A 21,573-nucleotide genomic window follows, 5' to 3' on the forward strand; every position below is an offset into this window, starting at 1 on the left:
AATACAAAAAAATTTCCTTAATATTTACGCAACAGTTGCAGAGGCAAATTTGTTTTTATAATAACGTGAAATGTATTATAAACTAAAGAAACAGCTAAAAAATTAACGCTTTTAGTAGTAACAAATGGCGACAGTTTTTATTAGCGGCTTCCAGATGACGCGACTATCTCTGAATCCATCCACGCTAGGTGGACGGGATTTGTAGGAAGGTTGGGCATAGAGAAAGAGATTGCCTACTGGCGTGATCGGGGAATTTTTAGGGAGTTGCGGTGGTTTTGGCGGTTTTGGCGAGGTGTGCCACATGAGAAATGTGGCTTTCGCAACCGGGCAATTTAGAGGAATAAAGACATTTTAACATCAGCAAGCAATCAAATGCGCTAGCAAGCCGGTCGTTGTAGCAGGGACTTTAGTTGTAGCTAACCATGGTGCTAGCGGGGCTAGCTTAAGCGATCCAAGACCACGTAAGAGCGTTGCTCGTTTCGTTATCGTGCTGTGAAGGCTCGCGTGCCAGTAGAGACAACACGACGTGTCGCATGGCTTCGTAACACTGGATCAGCCTTGAGTGCCTGCGTGCAGCTGGTGCACTTCGTAGGCCCAGCTGCGAACTAGTTGTCATAAGAACTATGATCACTATGATGTCCTTCCACCTTCGTCCTGTCTCCCGTGTGATCACCAGGGTGTCGGCACGTCGGTACTGCAATGCGAAAAGCATTAACTACGATTCTAGCTCATTGTATATCCACGTGAGTTATATAAAGATCTCGTTTCGCTCGAGCTGCCGACAGGGAATAACGGCTGCCGAATTTCTGTACAGTGGCCGTACTGTGAAAAGCGCTGCACCTACTGCAACTTCAACAAATACATCAGGTAGGCATATGCGCGAACCGGCGAGCTGTGAAACACGCTGCGTGCGTAAAAAGGTAATAAATCTAACAAATCAAGCTCACTGTTTTCTGATTATACTCAATAGCATCCTTCCAAGGGTATTCAAGGCTATGCAGCTTCCATAGAAACTTGTAGTTGAAGGAAAATTCGTCCTGGTCAGGGGTTCGAACCTGGGACCAGTCTGTACAGTCATGAGCAATATGAGAGGGAACAAAGTTTGAGCACTGATTTCTTGATTACCCTATAATAATGTGTGAAAAGTGCAGTTTTTTAAAGCTTTCTAACTAGGTTTCGGCTGAATGCATAATATCCAACTGTCATTTCCTCATACTTAATAGAGAAGTATAGAGAATATTAACGTATATTGCTCATGACGGCTAACCAGGATGGCTAGCAGATCAATAGTAGGTACTAATGATCAACAATTGAAGTGATAATGCTGTTGTTCCAATGTTTAGGGGAATGCCCAAAGGTGGTGTATATTTGCAATAAAGGAGTAATTACTGACCGGCTTCTGCCCAAGTGCAGCCATGCGGATACAAAAATCGTGTATAGTTTTCTCTGTAACTTCACAGTTGAGAAAAATATTCTTTCTTGTGTAAAATTAAAGTTTTGTAGCCTTTCTTTCTAGCCAAATGACTACTTTTGGGTAGATGCTAATAAGAAATTATGCTCTCATTACAAATCTATGCCATCTAAGGGAATTCCCATAAACATTGGAACATTTTGTACTGTTGTGCTTATGCGTTGCCTCATATTTGCTTTTTGCAGGAGTGTTCGCTTGTGTGTGGCTGCTTGAAGTGTAGCCAAACGGCAGCTTTGCAGACTATTCTTATCTAACATTTATTTATTTATTTCAGTTACCCTCTTGGCCCCGTGGGCATTATAGAGGGGAGTGGGACTTGGCAAAAAAAAAAAAGAAAAAAAGGAGGGGAGGAAAGAACATGGGCACATGACATTGTAGGTTATGAAGGCAAATGATGTTTACAATGCAGAATTCACACAATAAAATAATAACAGCAAACAAAACAAATTATACAGGTTGCAAATTATTGAATGCATAAATACAGGATAGGGTGGAAAAAAAAAACAATGACGCACACGATATCGCATACAAACAGCAACACTCGATTAAAAAAAAAAGGGAAGCAGATAAGAAGTCACGCACAATGCGCAACATGATCGCTGGAAGGCCAAAGTGCACAACTTAACCTATAAAACTATGGAACTAAAATAAATATTGCTATCAATCGTTGCTGCACAGTGCACACAAATAGAATAGTAGCATGTTGCCCCCGTTTTGCCACTTTCAATCGCTTTCGCTAGATGATACTACACAGAACTGTTCTTCTGCAGCATATGCCACATTCGATGCAGGCGTATTTTTCTTGTTTTTCAGTTTCAGTGGCTAAGCATTATGTGATTTTTTAATTTGCAGGAGCTGCACGAGACTACAATAAGTTTTGTCCATTTAATCGGTTTTCATTGCTTAGGTTTTAGCAGCACCACAGGTTATGGAAGTTTAGTTCATGCACCTGCATTTGAAGGCTGCACATAAATACAATACTTCTATACATGATACTTTTTTGAGCCTTAAGTGAAGGCTTTAGCTCCTGCCTAGCTTCTTACAATTCCCATAAAATTGAATTTTGTCCATGTACACCCCTTGTCTTAATGTATAATAGTGCAGAGCGGCAAACCCAGGCGGCACGAACCATCGGCACAATATTGGTAGTATGTTGGTAGTGAACTGGTCCTATATTGGCCGATGTATGCCAATATAGTATTGATGTTGGGCCGACAGTCAGTGAACCTTGGGAAAGCTGGTTTTTGGTGCTTTGTGCAGTCGAAACGTCAACCATGGTGCCATGGCTGAATGCCTCGTTCAAGAGCTCACCACAGTTGTCCAAAGCAGCCACATATCTGCAATTACGACGGTGTTCTTTGGAGGTGGTATGTACTTAGAGCACAATACCCATTATTCGTGTAATACCCTTCAGTGGTTTTTCAATTTACATTACCAATAATGGAAAGAGATATCGGTGTCAGATAAGTAAAGGAACCTGAACAAATAGTGAGTCAGCAGGGTAGGGAATATTGACTTTTTTATAGCGATTTGCAGGGGTCTATAGTTTAGATATTTAGTTATCTTTTTGTAGAGCAGATGTACACCAATTATAATTGAGAAAGCTTTTAAAGAGTTCTTGCCTCCCCAAATATGCAGTAATCCTACCAGTCTTGTTTACAAGAAAATATTCTGTTGTTTATTAGAAGGAACACATACGGGATGAGTAATCCCTTCAACTGCCAACAGGCTTGCTGTAATAATGTTTCTCCATTCCATCTTACCTCTCAAGTACTGGTTTTTGAACTGGTTAAGTACTGGTGAAAGGATTTTCTGAGTGGCTGAATCATTTTTACGAAAATGTTTTTTCATGTGCAGCATGTTACATGCGCTCGCTTGGCACACACACTCCAGGTACACCAAGTCTCATGCGGCCTCAAGACGTGGAGCATGTTCTGAAAACTGTGGCTGGACTGACGACGGCACCTGTGGCGGAGGTGACCGTCGAATGTAACCCAACTACTGCAGCGAAAGATCGGCTAAGGTGCACCATACCAACGCAAACAGCGCTCCCCACCTCTCAAAAAAGAATGACAGTTCCGGACATCTTCTGCCCTTCTTTATTATAATTTTTCACTCACCTTTCACCTTTCATCTTTCTCTCCCCAGTTTTGTTTTCCATACAGAGTAGCATGCAAGCGATTTTTAAATTCCAGCTAAATTCTCTGGATTTCTATAAAGGGTTTGTCTGTCTCTCTCATGAAATGAGTCTGACGGAATTAATTTTTTTTTGTGCTAATATTGCCTTCCATATACATTAAACTCCTGTACCAATATTATAATGTAATAGAATGGTTATTCATCATGCCAAGATTATACTTGGGGACACATTTTCTTGGCACTGGGTGCAAAGATAGGGAGTCCTTAAAGGACTATAGACACCAAATTTTGGTGGCATTTTTCTTCTTGTAAATGATCAGTAAATCATTCCTGTATATCAATCCGCACACAGTTTTCGCCTACGACCGCTAAATAATTTATAATTGAATTTTCTTTTCTCACCAGTTTTGGTTACGACAGCCGAGAGATGGCTGTGACGTCACAATCATGTCTTGTTGCGTGGCATGAAAAGACAGTGATATAATCGCTCATTCTTCACTAGTAGTGATTCCTGTTCCTGAGGCAGGCTGGCTTTATCATTGTAGTGAATTTAAACGGCGCAGAAATGATTGTATCGCTGTATTTTGATCCGTCGCGTGACCTAGACTTGACTGTGGCATCACAACCATCGCTCGGCTGCTGAAACTGAAACAGGTGAGAAAAGAAATTCGATTATAAATTATTCAGCAGTCGTAGGTGAATATGGCATGATCCCTGTACAGTAAGGTCGTAGGCACCATTACAAATGATAAAACACGAACCGAATCATGAGATGTCTATAGTCCTTTAAACGTGTCGCTCCGCCATGTAGTTCGACCGCATGGCTTTCAGTCTGCATAGACGTTGTAAATCATTTCCATCATTTGCTTTGACAGCCAGCGTCTCTTGAATTTGATTCGAATCTTGTCTGGTGAAAACGCTTCCAACCCTTGTGGAGTGGACCAACTAGAACAACCGGAACGACCCGAACAGGCGGCTGTCGCTTTCTTGTCTGCAAAGTCGGGACGCCTCGAAAGCACGCGACAGACTTCAGATGAAAAAACTCGGTGGAACCAAGAAAAGTGTTTTAGGCATAACAGTTTTATTTCAGAAAATTGGTTTCGTGATAAAAAATATATCATAAATAACTAGCGCTATGATTTAAATTTTTTTTTGCAAAAACTGTTCATGTAACTAAGGGCTATATTCAACTGCGTAGGAAGGTGATGCGTTTCGGCTCCGTAGCTTTGGCTGCATTGCCAAGAAAAAGTGTCCCCGAGTATAGTACCATCATAGCATAAATTTCATGTAATGAGGCTTATTATTCTTTAGCGTTGTTTCTTTCGAGACCTTTTTCTGAAGTTTCTCTTGGACGGCAACACCCATCAGTTGTGTGATGCATGCACCTGTGTGTTTTTTTTTTTTTTTTTCAGTGGCTTTAAGGCAGCAGGGGTCACACGAGTGTCTATTGGCATGCAGGTCTGTATTTCCTGTTTGTTTTGCATAGCTTTCATCGGAAATTTGTTGCTCACTGCTCAGCCAATGTGTTTCTATTATTTCTGGAGCACCAAACCTGCTGTAAAGATAAAAGAAGATAGCTTAACTGGACTTCTATCAAATTCCATTGTGTTGTGTTTTATGGTGCATGGGCAGCTGAGGCCATCACCTACCAAACAAACTTCCAGGGACCATTTTCTTTCTTAAGTTTACATAGATACTCAGCTGCAGCATGTGCAAGACAGAATGTGCGGAAAATAAAGTAAATAATGAGTGCCTAGCATTTAAACATTTTTTTTGCTAGCAACGTAGTAGGCGTTTTACGATTATAAAACATAATCGTTGTTAAATGGCAGTTTCAATTCTACAAAATAGTAAACATACTTTCAATGGGTGATCAGAGTGCAGACATAGAAGAAATATTCTAGAGTTTGCATAAATTTTGAAGTAAAGAAATGCATCCTCATTACAGAAGTGTTTGGGGTTCAAGGATGTTCTTGATGTATAGTGTACTGTTGCATGCATAGTTGTTTGATGGGAAACGAACCACGCAATTCTGTAATGCTCCCCTGCAATTCTATACAGCTATCCCTTTTCAGTGTACATTGAGTGAGAGGAAAGGTGAGACATGCATAGATTGAGGTGTCAGGGGGACCCACCAAGAAATTAAAGGTTTCCGGGAGACCCCCTTCAGGAATTCCTTTTGTTTATTTTAGTACTATGCTTGTTTCTGCTTCCAGAGTCTTGTGAGTGACGTTGAGTTGGCTTCTCTGGGACGGACGCACTCAGTCGAGGATGGTCTGCGCTGTGTGGAGTTGGCCAGTCGTCTCTTTCCGGGCCAAGTGTCAGTGGATGTGTTGTACGGACGACCAGGGCAGACGCTTGATGGCTGGATCAAGGAGCTCCGACAGGTCTGTCCAGACACACTTGGACATCAGGCAGTTGTTGTTGGCTGAGGAATGAGTCCCTGTAAATTCATTTCCAGCATGTCATTCGGTGAAGCTTGACAGCTGGTCTTTTTCCTGCAGCAATGTAGAGGTAGCTCCGGACAAAAGGGAGCGCATTGCCTGTATTCAGCAAAAGGTTTCTTCACAAGTATAGCTGGAAGGCATGCCATGTTCCTTTCTTTTAAACAGTTTTTCCCTGGCTAGGTAATGCTCATGAGGCATTTTCAATTTCAGAGCAGAATATTTCAGTAACGATGAGATGAGGCATTTTCATGTTGCATGAAAATGATGAGGCATTTTCATCTTGAAACTTGCGAAGGCATTTTCAAGAGCATTTCAATGACTAGATTGCGTTTTGTGTGCAAACTGACTGCTCTCTTCGAGGTGACAGCTTCCTGCCAGTGATGGTGCCAAGACATCAATGGTGGGGTGGCATAGAGGAACTTGGTAGGGGAGAGAATTTGGTTACTCTTGAATCCGCTTCAGCATTGTTTTCATGAAGCTAAAATAAATTAAGTAAACAGCAATGGGGAGAGCATGGGCTTTCTTAGGAAATGTTCGTCTTGTTTGATCAAGTGTGTGGCAACGCTTTTTTTTCCGTGAACTGGCAAATTTCTTGGCACTATCACCGCAGGCTCTTGTATTTGGCATTGTATTTGACACCGCACCTTATGAAAAGACAATTTTGAATTGAAATCCAGCTTTGATAGAAAAAGTAGGGCAGACTCTTCCCTTATTTTTATGGCATAATCTGTGTAAGAGTGTTGGGGGTTTGTAGTAAGGCCCTGTTTTAGGTCACATGGGAGTACAGCAAAATTTTTTATATCGCAATAGTGAGTCACGCCTAGTCACACCTAATGATGTCACCTAGTGAGTTAGCCTGAAGCAGTAAGTCTTTGTAAGCTTTATCTTTTTGTTTTGCTCGCCTTACTTAAGGCTATGCTGCGTGTCATATTTTGTTTTTCTTTGTTCAGTAATTAACTTTTTGCAGGCAAGGTAAAAGTAACGTTCGGAGACGTGTCATTATACCTCATGGTGGAACAGAACTAGACGAGAAAGGGGTTATACATAAAAGAAACACTAAATATTTTCTTACTAAATGATGTAACAGTTGATAGAAATCGTAGAACAATTTGGGCAAGTTGGGAGTAATCCACCGCATCGAACAGTGAAAGAAAACACTGGACACAAGAAAGGACGACGTGCGATGAGTGCACACAGGCACAGCGCTCGTGTTGTGTCACCCTTTCTTTTGTCTCCCTGTTTTCTCACACTGTTCGACGCGGTGGATAGAAAGAAGGCTAAGCATGGCCACTATGACGATATGCAAGGCCCCCATATACTGTGTGATGTCAGTAATCATTAAAGAATCCCATATGGTGGAATTCATCCAGAGCCCACCACTACAACACCCCTCATAGCCTGTGTTCCATTGGTATGTTAACTCTTTCCTATGGGGGGAAAAGTGACTGTTTTTTTTTTTGTACATTTCTGTATTTTTTGTGCAAAAGCTATTAAATTTAGCTTATAAAATTAAAGCTAAATAAACCTACATTTAGGCGTATAAGTTTGAATGATGAAATATGCTTTCCTGCACAAGAATGTAATTGCAGAACAGATGATTTTATGAAAAAAATTAAGCAAGACTTGTTAAATACACATTCGTACCTGAAAGGAAAACATTTTTGCTTTCTTTCTGGAATATACAAAATGTTTGCCCACTTATTGGCCACTATTTGTGAAAGAAATGATTTTTCTAATTTTGACAGTATTCTTTATAATCATTAAAAATGTCTGGAAATGCAAAATGAGGCCCACGATGAAAACTAAACAAACTTGTGTTTGGACATTGATGTTAAGCCTGGTTTCCGTCCTCGTTGCAGTCGTAACTGGATTCTGACAATAAAGGCAGCATGTTCAGTCTCGCTGCTGTTTAGGCTGCCGATAAAATAAACTGAACGCTAGGCAAAGTCACGATATTTGCAACCTTTCAAGCTAGACGGTTTTGTTTTTGGCTTGATGCTATTGCACCTTTCATACTGTATTAAAAAAATGGTGCCTTAAGAGAGAAAAAACACAACAACGTTAGAATTGGTTTGGTTGGTTATAGGGCTGAATGTCTCAAAGCAACTCAGGTTATATGAACCCCCCCCCTTGCTCACAAAGAAAAAAAACAAACAAACAAAATTTTCAAAACCTTTATAGGCTTTGAAAATTAGACATCAGCTGTCTGACTACATTCCTAACGGTACAATGGGAAGGCTCCGAAATCAGCGTGAAACTCATTGTTTGTGGACTGATAGATGTACTCAGTCTCCTGGGTGCATTAAATAAATTGTGCCATAAGAAAAAAAAAGAATAGAAAACTACAAAACCTACATTGACAACTAAACTTCAGTTGCGAGACTATATGTCAAATGGTGCAGCATGTCGGTAAACAATACAGAAGGTTCCGTAATTGACACGCGAATTTGTCACTAACAATGCTCAGTGGGCATGGTAGGGGAAAAGTTAAAATCTGTATAAACCGTAAACCATAGAGAGAAAGCTTAGTTGACGAGCAAGCTGCATCACTTGAGCCCATTCCATTTTTTTCTTGCTTTTGCTAAATGACAGCCAACCAGACAGTTGATGGGGTTCCCATCGTGGTGGTGCAGTGGTTAGGGCGCTCGACAGCTACACCCAAGGATGCAGGATTGATTTGCGGCAGCGGCGGCCGGTTTTCAATGGAGGCGGAAAGCAAAGCGCCCATGTATTGTGTGATGTCAGTGCATTTTAAAGAATATCAGGTGGTCAAAGTTTCTAGAGCCCTCTACCACGGCATCTTTCATAGCCTGGGTTGCTTTGTGACATTAAACTCCATAAACCAGCCAACCATTTGATAATGATAGCATTTCCAGTTAAGAATTGTCTAGTTGGCCCTATGTTGTGTAAGCTACTTAGGGAATGCCTTTTTTTTTCCTTAACGGTTTTGAAGGTTTGTGGGCAGGTATATGTTATGCTAGTGCCTTTGCGATGTGTGTGTGTGTGTGTCATATTTACGACCATAATTCAAGCACTTGCGTAATATATATGTAGAGAAACATTGGAGGGTTTCTGTTGCAAGCGTTGTGAAGCCTATAAGATAACTACCCATGCACGTCCTCAGTGTTTTAGGTACTTCCTGGTGCAGGTGGTGCAATTGGACACAGCACACGTGTCCCTCTACGAACTCACCGTGGAGAGGGGCACCCAGCTTTTCAAGGACGTTCAGTGCGGTTCACAGGTACGTTTGTGCATGTTGCCACAGCTCACTGTGTCAGCTAACGCACCTCCTTTGGCTGACACCTTACTCTGCTCAGAGGGGTACTATTACTAAATGCGTTGATTGTAACCCGTACCTGTCTGTTTGCCAACTCAGTTTGCTTTGCAGTTGATGCCACCTGGCAGCATTTTCAAAAGTCAGGTCAGTAGATTTTGTGCAGAAATAGATGCCTGGCGTGACTGTTCGTTTTTTGTTACAAGCATTTGTTTTTGCAGTTTAGAAGAAATGCGCACGAAAATAACAGAAAAGAGATGACATGATGCAAGCGCTCATGTTGTCCCTTTTCATGTCCACCTGTTTCAAAATGAATGCAATTCAACTTGCCTTGCTCATAGTAGGCTGCTGTACAAGTTTGAGCATTGAGATCCCTGTTAGCAGAAGGTACTAACTTTGTAGGTCTGTACTAGTGGCAAGAAAAGAAAAAAAAAAGCATTTTTAACAAACAGTGCAGCAAGACGTTGGCTAGGTATGACATACCCTAGGCCTGTATATTGTTCAGTTCAATGATTTTATGAATTTTTTACTTGTTTGCTATTATGAGTTTAGATAGTAAATGTCTGAAACTGAGTGATATTTTTTAATATATGTTGAAACAGGATATGCTTTAAAGCTTAATTCAGGCTTGCCCACTATCTTCCGAAACTGTCTCATTGATGCCCTCGGGAAGCAAGCCCTCATTATAATCTAAGGCCACTAATTGAAAGCCTGTTGTATAACAGTCTCGTTATATGTGTCCCACAATGACAAACTACCATGAGCAACTGGATTGGCGTCAGATACATATCTGACAGATTTCCTATAGTAAGACTGCTTTTTTGAACCACTCGACATTTTACTGGGCTGTTATCTGGCAGCAAGCTGAGAACCATGGCAGGAAGCCAGCACAGTTAATCTAATCAAGTAATATGAGGCATTCTCTTTGAGAATGATCATGATGATGGTGGGCGCAGCAGTGAAAGTGACTTTTGAACAAATTCTACTGGTTATGCAGTTAACAGAAATGATAACACAGCATCAGTGGTGTCACAGAAATATCAATGCTCATGATTGACAGCATCTTCAACAGCATTACTATAACATTCAAATAAACACCTTTTTTGTCAGTTGCCAATACCTGTTTTTAGGTCAGAAGAAGCGTTTAATGTGTGCTCACCCTCAAGTTCTAAAATTCAGTCGGTGCAGAGGTCTTAACAGTGCTTCAGGGTGACTGAAAAGTCAGCTACATGTGTGAAACAAGTTTTTGTCAAATTTCTGTCAAGTTTAAATTGTCAGAATAGTCTAGATCATGCTTGCAGAGTTTAGAATGCTTCTCAAATGCAGGTTCTGCCGGACAGTGAGACCTGCTCCCGAATGTACCTCGCAGCAGTTGAGGTGAGCACGATGCTCTTCATGTGAATTTTTAACATGCCTGCTTTTTTTGTTGGGAGCTTGCACTAGATCTCGCTGTAGCAGCAGACTTTCATCATTTTTTTTTAGGCATTTAAATTTGCATAAATTACGATCTAGGACCTACTGAGCACTTGGATTGAAAACTGATTTGTAAAAGGCAGCCACTCTTTGCAAACAGCTTGGCTTTTCTCAGCTGAAAGTTCTTTGAAGTGCATTATAACACATTTCAGAGAAAAGGCGTCCTGCACCATATGACACAAAAATTTGGAGGACGCTTAAGCTTCGCCTTCAAGAGTGGAACGCGATAGCGTTATTGCAACTCGTCGAGAAAACTTACTAAACGCAAGGGTATTGGGGCATCCTCGCACCGGTACCCGCGCGGCCCGAAGGGGAGAAGCGGGTGAGCGAAGATAGTGATCTAAAGAAAGGAAAGACGCTTGATTCTACAACCTGTGAGGGTGCACGGCGAAACGTCAGGGGCGCGCCACGTGTCGGGGCAGCGCCGCACATTGCGAGGAGGGGTTCTTCTGTGTTTGCCGCAAGATGGCTCTGCATGTGCGCAGAAGAAATGTAGTGGAAACGTACTTCGCTACTCGTGTAACTGCGACTTCTGTAAGTAACATGCTCATAATTACCGATATACACTGCAGTATAACGTTCTACGGCATGTTTCTAAGGCAACACCGCATTCACTAGAAGCGCTTTTGTACCGCTTTCAAGCATCGAACTCGTGGCTGAGTGGTAGCGTCTCCGTCTCACACTCCGGAGACCCTGGTTCGATTCCCACCCAGCCCATCTTGGAACTTGCTTTTTATTTATGAAGTGCATGTTTATTTATGAAGTGCATGCCGGGATTTATCGCTCACTGGACGCCGACGACACCGGCTTTTCTGCGACACGAGCTCCTTAACGCTACCGCGTTAAAATGAGCAAAGACAGTGGATGGTGGCAGGCTTTACATGTGGGGTGTTTGCCCAAATTAAGTTTCCTTGTTATTCTTCAATTTGTCCCATAAGCTTGTATCTTTTGTGCAGCTGGCTGTTGTTTTTGTATGGTGGAGTGTGACGCAGTGCAAACAGACAAACACAAACAGAAACAGACTGAACAGAACGAGCACTAAAGCTGCCAACATTTATTTTGAGAAGTGAGAACACGGTATAGATGCTTGCTCTCTCCTTAAAATAAATTTTGGCCGCTTCAGTTTCTGCCGTGTTCATCACATCTTTCTTTGTCTGTTTGTACTGCTTCATGCCATTTTATGTGGCCAACAAGCCAAAATTAAGTGAATAATTAATTTACCGAAATGGGGTGGGATAGAGAGTGCAGTAGCGGATACTAAGGCACGTCGTGCAACAACTCTGATTATAGTGTGGTAATTGACCACTCAGCCAAAGTGTTGGTCTATGTATTTCTTTCCCTTTTGTATTTGCATAAAGCACCCATGATTAACCACATACCATTCTCTAGTTGCAGTATAGATAGCACTTGATTGTTAACTGTGAATAAATATAACTAACAACTGCTTGAATCTGATTTAGAGCATTCAGCATCGGTCTATGTTGCGATAACTAAGCATGGGCTCAAGCAGTGATAGGAGCACAGAGTTGGCTGGAATCCATTCACAGTTTAAGGCGTGAGAAGGAAGCTGAAGAAGCGAACACAGTAAGAGAACCACTAATTTTAAAGTAAACAATTGTTGCAGATGTCAAAGCGGTGGGTACATAACCATGAGACAGCAGAAAGCAAGAAGTGCTATAATAGTTGGCAACAGGGAGCAGGAAGTGGAGCACTTAGTGCTTTTCTCAGTTAGTTGTGGATTGAGTGTTGTTTGCACTCACTGGGGATTGTAAAAGTTTAGTATTTGCACTGTGGGTAATTTTACGAGAAATCTTTTGCTCGCTTCTGTTGCAACCTAATTCCAGGAGCTGGAAAAGGAGGGCCTTCTTCGCTACGAGGTGTCCAACTTTGCCCGCAAGGTACTACGCACTGGGGAGCTGCAAATCTCTGCAGAATTTTTACCTGTTTATAGGGCCCCGTTGGTTCTTCAGTAAGGCAGCAAAGGATTTTTCTAATGCTGTTGGCATTGCCATGAGAGCATGCTTGGCATGTCTTAGTTGTGATCAAAATCAAGTTGAATAGTGCTGTTCTGGAACAGTTCTCTTTTTTTTTTTGGTTAGGATAAGACAATTACTTAGATTTTAAAATATTGATATATACTGCGGTGCTGGTGTGTGTGGTGGTGTCCTAAGGGAGCATCGGCGTTTTAGTGTGAGAAGTGCTAATCTGGAGGCCATTGCCTCAAGCAAAATCTTGCTTTGCTTATTGCATAGCAGGTTCATGACAACTGCATCTGCATAGTGGTATGTTGCTGATGCAAAGGCAAGTCCCACGGTATGGTGCTGCAGCCACGCAGGTCAGTTAATGAAAGCAGAGGTTTAATTGACGACAAATGTGTGTCACACTTTCAGCCAAATACGCAATGCTAGATGACAGAAGAGTCAAGCATGCGCAATGGCGCTTTCGCACAATAATAAAATTTTTGCAAAAATGCTCCGAATTTTTTTCCCCGAGATTGTGCTGTCTCGTCTAAGTCTGCTCCATTTTCTCCTTTTCAACTGGGATATCATTTGGTGTTCTAATCAGGGCTACCCTCTTTGCATTTCTCAGCGTTGCCTGTGTTAATGTTGCTGAATTCACAGCCTGACTTAGAGCTTTGAGCCCTGAAAAAGGTGTAGACAGAGCTGGCAGAACACGTGATCTGACTCACTGCCTCCACTTCTGCGTGCTACCAGGGCCATGAGTGCCAACACAACCAGGCCTGCTGGAAAGGTTTTCCGTACCTGGGCATTGGACCAGGTCAGTGTTGCCGTGTCTGTGAGCGGCCTGCATGCAACTTTTGTGCCTGACCTGGGTGCTGCCTTTCTCCACTGTCTGGGACACTGCGGAAGAACAACTCCATCCAATCCTTAGTTCCTAGTAGGGGTGGGCAAATATCTATATTTTTGAATATAGATCGAACATCTATATTTTTGAATATAGATCGAACACAAATAGGAAAAATAAAGTTCCTCCAAATATTGAATTGGATATCAAATATCCGAGCAGAGAGAGAAAAAAAAAAAGAAATAAAAACTAGCAAACATTGCTGGTCTTATTTATTTTAGAATTTCACATTGTATTCGCAGACAGAATTAAACTCAAATTGCACAGAAGTTTGTACTCCAGGAAAAAGTCCAGTATAAATTTTATGCATTATTTGGTATACAAATCTAGGTAGAATGGTCCACCTGCGTGAAACTGGATAGAGCTGTCATATCACTGCTGAATGCAGCAAGCTCGCATTAACTCAGTCTTCAAGGGACCAGACGAAAAAGTTTAAATTAATCAAAAATTCTTATCATCGAATAGACCTGAAAAACTGACAAATACCATTTTCAGCGAAGAGGCGTCCGTGTGCTGTGCGACGTCAGCGCACATTAAAAGATCCCCAGGTGGTTGAAATTACATCGCAGCCCTCCACTACGGCTCCTCTTTCTCTCTATCCACTTTCACTCTCACCTTCCCCCTTCTCTTACAGTGCGGTTCAAGCGTCCACAGAAACAAGTGTGACAGATACTGTGCCTTTCCCTTCCTGTGAACCAATCAATCAATCACCATTTTCAGCACACTACTTTTGTCTGATGACAGATGAGTATACAGTTAATAGCAGCTTATAACAAACACTTGATTTGTATTTGAAATTCTGAATGTTTGCACTTGTGCCTGGCTTCCTAGAAAAGGTTGTTTCTGTCACTCCTGCTTGAAAGCATTGATGCCTCTTTGACACAAGGAATGTATATGCTGGCGAGAAAATTTCTTTTAAAATATTCACACTTTGGAATTCAAACTTTAGCCACATGCACCCTACACAAGCTGCATGTTTTGTGTATCACATTGTTTCTTGCGATGCAGCAGTTTACTTGGTGCATGTCACATTTCAATAAATTTATGCAACACGGAAAGTTCTGGCTACTGGCCTTTATAACAGCCTTGTGAAAGATTGTTCCCGCTTGATTGTTTGCTTCAAATAAAGCATGCTGTGTAAATTTATAGGAAATGTAAAAGTATTGGAGGTAAGCTCACAAGGTTAATTTCCTGCACATGTTTCCTATAAGCACCAAAGAATTAACAATTTTTTGTCTACCATGTTGGCAAAGCATAGAGTGGCATTGTGTGGTAAGGTTCCCTCTCTAAAAAGACTGCATGCTTTTTCTTTCTGCCACTATTTTACAGGAGCACACAGCCGCCTCCTTTTGGGCGAAGGTCACTGGGAGGCACGAATACAGACCTTGGAGCCCGATCCGTGGATGCGAGAGGTTGTGCACAGAGGTCACGGGACACGTCTCACACGAATACTGACACGACAGGATCGGTATTTCTTCTTTTGCACTGTCAGATATCATTTTTCTGTAGTAATGTACATCATCTATGCGTGTCATTTGAGCATGCAAACATTTGGCATAGTTTTCATGCCTGTCCACTTGAGTGCAGAGCATTGTTCTGACATAGAGCATACTCTCTGTGCACCATTGTGGACTTATGCTGTATGCTACTTAAGCTGCAGGCAGAAATTATTGGACTTCACTTTTGGATGAATTAATGCAGTGCATCTAATAAGAAAGCAGTGTAACTACCGGTTTATCAGAGTAATGATGTGGATCCCAAGGGATGCATAACAGGGGGAGACAGGAAATCAGGTGGTTGATGATAAGATAAGGAAGCTTACAGGGATGAAGTGGCCGTTGCTGGTTAGGGTGAATGAGGAGAGATATGTGGGAGGTCCTCATTCTGCAATAGGTGTAGTCAGGTTAGTGGTGACAAACTTGCTGTTCTGGCCACAATTAGCAAATTTATTCATGAGAGGATAGTAAAACTTCAAAAGATCTAATCCAGAGAAAGGTAATGGCTTACCCTATTGCTCCTTCCTATTCATTGGGGTGTTGCATGATTGATGTGAGAGTATGCATATCTATAAATGTTTGGAGCTACCGAAATCAGAAGAAACTGGCATTTCCTCTCATCCTAGAGTTGTAGCCAGGCATTAACCTTTTCACTTCCAAGTTTGTTTTTTTTTGGGGAGGGGGAGGGAAGGGAGGGGGGGACTAATAATTTTTGGGATTTTGATGTTGAAAAAGATGAGACAGTGAGCTGGCTGTTTATTATGTGCAACGGTTCTGTGGCAAGACTAGAAAATCTGTGTGCTTCAATTTGTTAGTGTAATTCCTCATGTGCAGTAGATTAAATTTATCAAGGGATTTCCACTTAGCACATGCATGCAAAGCTATGCAGCTTTCTCAGAAACTTTCTAGTTGAAAGATTTCTTTTTACGAGGACTTGAACCCAGGACTCTCACCTGTCTGGGGCAGTTGCTCTACCAACTATCCTTATCAGAATTGCCAGTAGATGGTTGGTTGGTTATGAATTGCAGCCTCATGGATACACTCAGGTGTCAGCGGATGAGCAAATATCCTTTGAACTGAAATTAGCTTTTCCTTAGGGAAGATCCTTCTGAACACTGCCAACTATTAGCCATAATAGTTATCTTCGTTGGTAGAGCAGCTGCCTCAGTCCTGATGGACCTGTGAAGCATTGAGCTGGAATGGACTTCTTAATAGAGAGATAGATAGATGAATATATATGGTGGTGCTCAGTGGAACACCGTGCTCTTTGACTGGGGCCAAAGAAATGTATGGAGTTCTCAGGCGTTCACAAAGACTCTTCTCTTTTGTCACTGCTGCATTTGCGGAAAAGAAATTGATCATCGCCACCATCATGGCAGCATATACGATAACTTGCTCTCAACAGCAGGGTATTCAGAAGATTTGTCACAGATGTAAGGAAAAAGCCTTTTCGCAGTCAGCGGTGATGATGTTGATGACTGTCTCTCGCAGCCTTGAAGAACTCCTTCTCACGGGACTGCGTACAGCCCGTGGAATCTTTGACCAGGTATGGATGCCAGCCGCAACCTTTGCCTCTAATTAGACTAACGACCCACATGGTATTCAGCTCGCCACACTTCAATAGAGGCAAAACGCCAGCATCCAGGTAATGTGCATGTCAAAGAATGCTGGGTGGTCTAAGCTACTGGAGCCCTTTGCTACAGTGTCTCTCATAGTCAGTGTTACTTTGGGATGTTAAATCCCATGTACAATACTGTACCATACCATGCCATACCATACTTTTACAGGGTGTTTTTTAACTGTTTACAGATCATTATTTTAAACCCTCTGAGAGGTACATCAGTATCGTCTGTGCAGGTGGATTGTACAGCAAGGCATATATTATGTATGTGATAGAGCTCAGTAATTAAGAAATTAATTAATATTAAGAAATCAACTTTTTTACTTTTGACTTTAGGGACCATCATTACATGAAAAAAATGAAGGCCATGAACAGAAATCTGAGCCCAGTTTTTAATTTTTATGCATCAGCAATGAGGTTTGCAATATATAATGTCAGAAATATGAGCTTTAGCTCATAGAACTGACTTCTCGCGCTGCACATGTACTGGAACAACTAGAGTGCTTGAGATGAGATGTGCATAGCCGTGCATAGCCGTGTTGGAAGCCAGTTCATCTGAGTACTTTTAGCGCTCATCCCATGCCAGCAGTTCCTCAAGTTTTCAAGTTTCAGTTGTGTTTAGTCACACAAGCAGCCATATTTTTTCTTTTTCTTTTTGTAGTGAGAGCTACATTGCCCACATTCTCGCCATTTCGCTGCGCCTGTCTGTGCCTCTCTGAAGAGGGAAGAAACAAGAAAAAGAAGGAGAAGAAGGAGGAGGAGGAAAAGGAGGAGAGAAATAAAAAGAAGGAGACAGATAACTTTGTAGTTGGTAGAGGCAAACAACAACAGCGAGTTGTTAGGACAGAAGGTTTGTTCGAACGTTGTGACGGCGGTGTGCTCCGGAGTTTGACATAGAGACAATGTCCCACTAGAAGTCTTCTACACCCGAATGAGAATGGTCAGCGATGAGAGGCAAGGGGTGCTCATACGTGAAGTGATTCTCCTATAACATAAATAAAGCTGAAGCCATAGAGTAAACTACTATGTGCAAAAGCCATGTCTTTACTTTCAAGCTGGACCTAAGCGTAGCCATGCAGATTGCTCTCGCGTAACTCCAGGTTTAGCCACAAACTAAACCACAGCTAACTTTTTTGCTGATGATAGGCGGTGCAGCAAAAGTATGTGAGCCAAAGTGGCTGGGGTGTTCTTTTTTCTTTTTTTCCATTTTTTTCTCAGGAATGGTGCGATGTGTCTGGTGGTGCGAGCCTGGCTGACACCTTTACCAGCTGTGCTGAGACAGCGCGGCTGCTCGATGCCGGTATGCTGATGCTCGATGATGGGTGAGTCAGTCGTCATGCCAGTGCAGTGCTAAGAGCAGGCCTGCCTTATTTCAGATGAGTTGAAGAATGCTGTCTCTTGCTTTTCTTTAACGACACATGCGCCTCTAGAAGTTTGGTGCACGAAAGGCAGGTCTCCTACTGTAGTGTTCGTTTTGTAGCGCCCAATTTTCCAAACTGTTCAGAGTATAGCAGGCGACAATTTTCACAACACTGTCGCTGAATGGCCCAATAAGGTATGGTTGGAAGTTTAGTGGTACCACGCAGTCCATCATGGTGGCTGTCTTGGCTTGAGGAAGATACAATAGTGCCCAAATATTAGGTTTGAATACAGGTTTAGGCAGCCTCGAATTGGCCCATCTTTTTTGCATGCTATTGTCGATCACAGTGCATATTTAAGGGGAAAAAAATAATTCTATGAAGCATATAAGACTGCTTAGGTGGAGTAAGATTACAGCTTTTTAATTTTTTTTCTGTTATTATATAGTTATCGATTTTTTATTTTTATCAATTTTTGAAACCTTTAAATTGTATATTTTCTTATTTTTTCTTATATTTTTTATTACTGGCTTGTGACTTTTGGCTATTGGTTACCCAATGTTTAGACCCCATTGAAGCGGAGTGGCATCTGTGTGCTGTGCGATGTCAGTACACGTTAAAGGACCCCAGGTGGTCGAAATTTTCGGAGTCCTCCACTACCGCATCTCTAATAGCCTGTGGCTCTTTGAGACGTTAACTCCTACAAACCAAACCAAAGCAATGTTTAGACACTTTAGCGAATTTAGTCAATGTTGGCTTGTTATGTGGCTTCTGTTGGATTGGCTATGGATCTGCCTAGTTTGATACGTTCCTACAGACACCAGTTGTTAGCCGAAAAAGGCTTTCACCTTAAAATCATCATTAAAAACAAGCATTGGATGTGTTCAATGCTCGCTAGGGTAAGTCATTTTTGCTGTTGGATCTGCATCCTTGTATTCTCCATTTTGGAAGCGTAGACACTGGGTGGTCTAGAGTGCCAGGTTTAATTGAGTCAACACTGCCATACCCACTCCTTTTCAGCTGCCTGCGTGCCACCAAGGCTGGAATGAATGTTGCCGACAGCCTGGTGTCTGCCTTGCTGCCCCTACTGAAGGAGCGGACATGGGCCTAGTTTTCGGGGTCCTTTAATTTTATGTCAAAAGTTCCAAGACTTTTGTTCGTGAGGGGCACAGCGCTACTCCAAGTCAGCAGGGCCTTGTAATTGGCAAAACGGCTTCCAGGTACAAATTTGAACCTTTCCATTCTGTTGAAGAAAAGAAAACTACAAGCAAACTCTACTCACTGAAAAATCAAACTATACATGCTTTAATTTTCGTCCATAAGTTTTTTTCCCTGTGCACTTTGAGGTAATACAGTTGAGGTAATGCAGTAAAGTCTCATTATTTCGGCCTTCAAGAGATGAGGAGATATGGCAGAATTAATTGAAGGTTCAAATTATTGACTGGACCCGAAAAAACTTCCCAAAACAGTTTCTTTGTCTAATGATCCCCTGTATGATGGTAGCCTTCATTTGAGATGAAACTCTAGTGAGAACGCCGGTTTTCACTGGTTTCTTCAAGCTCTTTATTTTGTGCGCACAGCATTGGGCATGTTGAAGGAGTGTTCCAAGTCGTAAAGGCCTCTGCTACTCTTTCTACAGTGCGACGCAGTAGCAGTGGCGCTTCTTCACAAAACAGCTCCGCCATGTTTTGAGGATGCTTCACCACATTGAAGCATTGCTTTGAGGTGCATAGTGCAATGAAACTGCAGTTTCAGCTCGAGCGATATATGTGTTGGCAACAGCGTGCTGCCATTCCAAAATAAATATAGAAACAGTGACGCGCCAAGCAACGTTAAAAACAGCACGACTGGCAGACATGCGCACCCAAGCATAGCCATGGGATGGCATGAAGTTAAGGAAAGCAAAACTGAAACTATGCGACTGACCTATTCGAAATTGGATACTTCCGATTGTCATTGGGCCTGCCATAGCATGCACAAATTGTACGGGCACCATTATTTCATACAGTTGAGGCTATTTTGGTGATAGCGGGCTGCGCGGGTTGTACCTTGACGCGATCCCTATCCATGTTAACCACAGCGAGGTCTGCCCACGTCCAAATTAACGATCATCTGACTCTATATATTTACATGGGCATTGGTAGGAACTGCACTTCTAGTTCGAATTATCCGAACTTCCAAATCAACAGGGGTCGAATTAACGAGGTTTTACTGTATTATGTCGACTTGTGAGCATATACTTTGATGTGTATTGGTTTGCTTGTCTGTACTTCCCTTGTTCTGCTCGGTGACCTTGGCCATGCTTTAGTTGTGTACATAACTGTATATATGTAAGGAATAAATTAATAGTGTCTAAATAAAAAGCTTTGTTGGCTTGATGTGATGCTTTCCCACAGTGTGTCCAAATTGTTCTAAGAGCAACTGGCAATTTCAAATCTTGCATTGAGCTTCCTCAAGTGCAGTGGATGAGATGCTCCCATTGCACCGAACTGCTGCACTGCATTTATCATGCTCTGCAATGCTGCAGCTTTGTAATAAGACTCTTATGTTACACCACACCTACGCACACAGTTCCTAAGGTCAGGAGGAGCTTTAGCCAGCGTCAAACTGGTGGGAGTCGCTTGCTGTTTATAGATTGTCAACAATGGTTGGAAGATTGAATGACGGAATACATTCAGTTTTATGCAGAATGTGTACAGCTCATTCAGTCGAAAAGATGTTAGAGAAAACACACACACATGATTCTGTATCGAAATTGGGATGCAACTAAAGGTTGGTGCCAGATCATTTTACTTTCTGTTTAGCATCTATTATTATTATTATTATCTAGTAAAGTTGGAGGCTAGCATGCAATAGGGATTCAAACCGTTGTAATTTGTACCTCAGGTAAGTATAGGTGTTCACTGAGAAGTGAGACAGATACTACACTTTCCTTTCTCTGAAAACCAACTTCAACAGAAAATTATAAAAGTATATGAAGAATGAAAAGGCAGTGTTAAAGAAGCTATTATGTATTGTGTTTACTCTTAAGGGAAAGCTTGAGTGTCCTGCAAATTGTTTTGCATTCTTATGCGTGCAGGTAGCCCTGTGTATGCAGATTTCATGTTTTGCTCCAGGATAGCAGCACCTACTGAGGAGCCAAATTTTAAAAACAAAAATTAAGAGGGATTTTAACGACTAAAGTATTGAAAAGCAAAAGCCTGAGAAGCCTCATCTTGTCTAGCGTTCCCACCATCTGCAATCCCACACTTGAACGCGTGCCAAGGAACGGCACGCGACAGGAGCGATGGCGCACCATCCAAACGCACACTTGTCGGAGAAAGTGTGACAGGTACTGCGCCTTTCCTCCAGAAGTCTCGTCTTGTCTAGCGTTCCTGCCATCTGCAATCCCGCACTTGAACACGCGCTAAGGAACGCCAGGCAACAGCC

General features: G+C 42.0%; 1 protein-coding gene across 3 annotated transcripts; it reads left to right on the forward strand.

Annotated features, from left to right (window-relative positions):
- The first annotated feature begins 211 nt into the window (after nucleotides 1-211).
- Nucleotides 212-21,372, forward strand: LOC146175696 (radical S-adenosyl methionine domain-containing protein 1, mitochondrial-like). 3 transcript variants are annotated; one of them, XM_084582071.1, is made up of 14 exons: nucleotides 214-743; nucleotides 815-867; nucleotides 2,732-2,838; nucleotides 3,365-3,494; nucleotides 5,023-5,068; nucleotides 5,827-5,997; nucleotides 9,206-9,298; nucleotides 10,658-10,708; nucleotides 12,649-12,702; nucleotides 13,519-13,582; nucleotides 14,999-15,137; nucleotides 16,657-16,711; nucleotides 18,005-18,108; nucleotides 19,165-21,371. In XM_084582071.1, the coding sequence occupies exons 1-14, from the start codon at nucleotides 624-626 to the stop codon at nucleotides 19,253-19,255; spliced, it is 1,278 nt and encodes a 425-aa protein (XP_084438197.1). In that variant the 5' UTR covers nucleotides 214-623; the 3' UTR covers nucleotides 19,256-21,371. The 3 variants fall into 3 exon arrangements, with proteins under 3 accessions (XP_084438199.1, XP_084438198.1, XP_084438197.1); XM_084582073.1 differs by lacking the exon at nucleotides 5,023-5,068 and having other exon boundaries at nucleotides 212-743; nucleotides 3,365-3,447; nucleotides 19,165-21,372; XM_084582072.1 differs by lacking the exon at nucleotides 12,649-12,702 and having other exon boundaries at nucleotides 213-743; nucleotides 19,165-21,372.
- The last annotated feature ends 201 nt before the right edge of the window (nucleotides 21,373-21,573 follow it).

This window comes from Amblyomma maculatum, chromosome 10 (assembly GCF_055883805.1).
Source record: "Amblyomma maculatum isolate TAMU_Amacu chromosome 10, ASM5588380v1, whole genome shotgun sequence".
Classification (NCBI taxonomy): Eukaryota; Metazoa; Arthropoda; class Arachnida; order Ixodida; family Ixodidae; genus Amblyomma; species Amblyomma maculatum.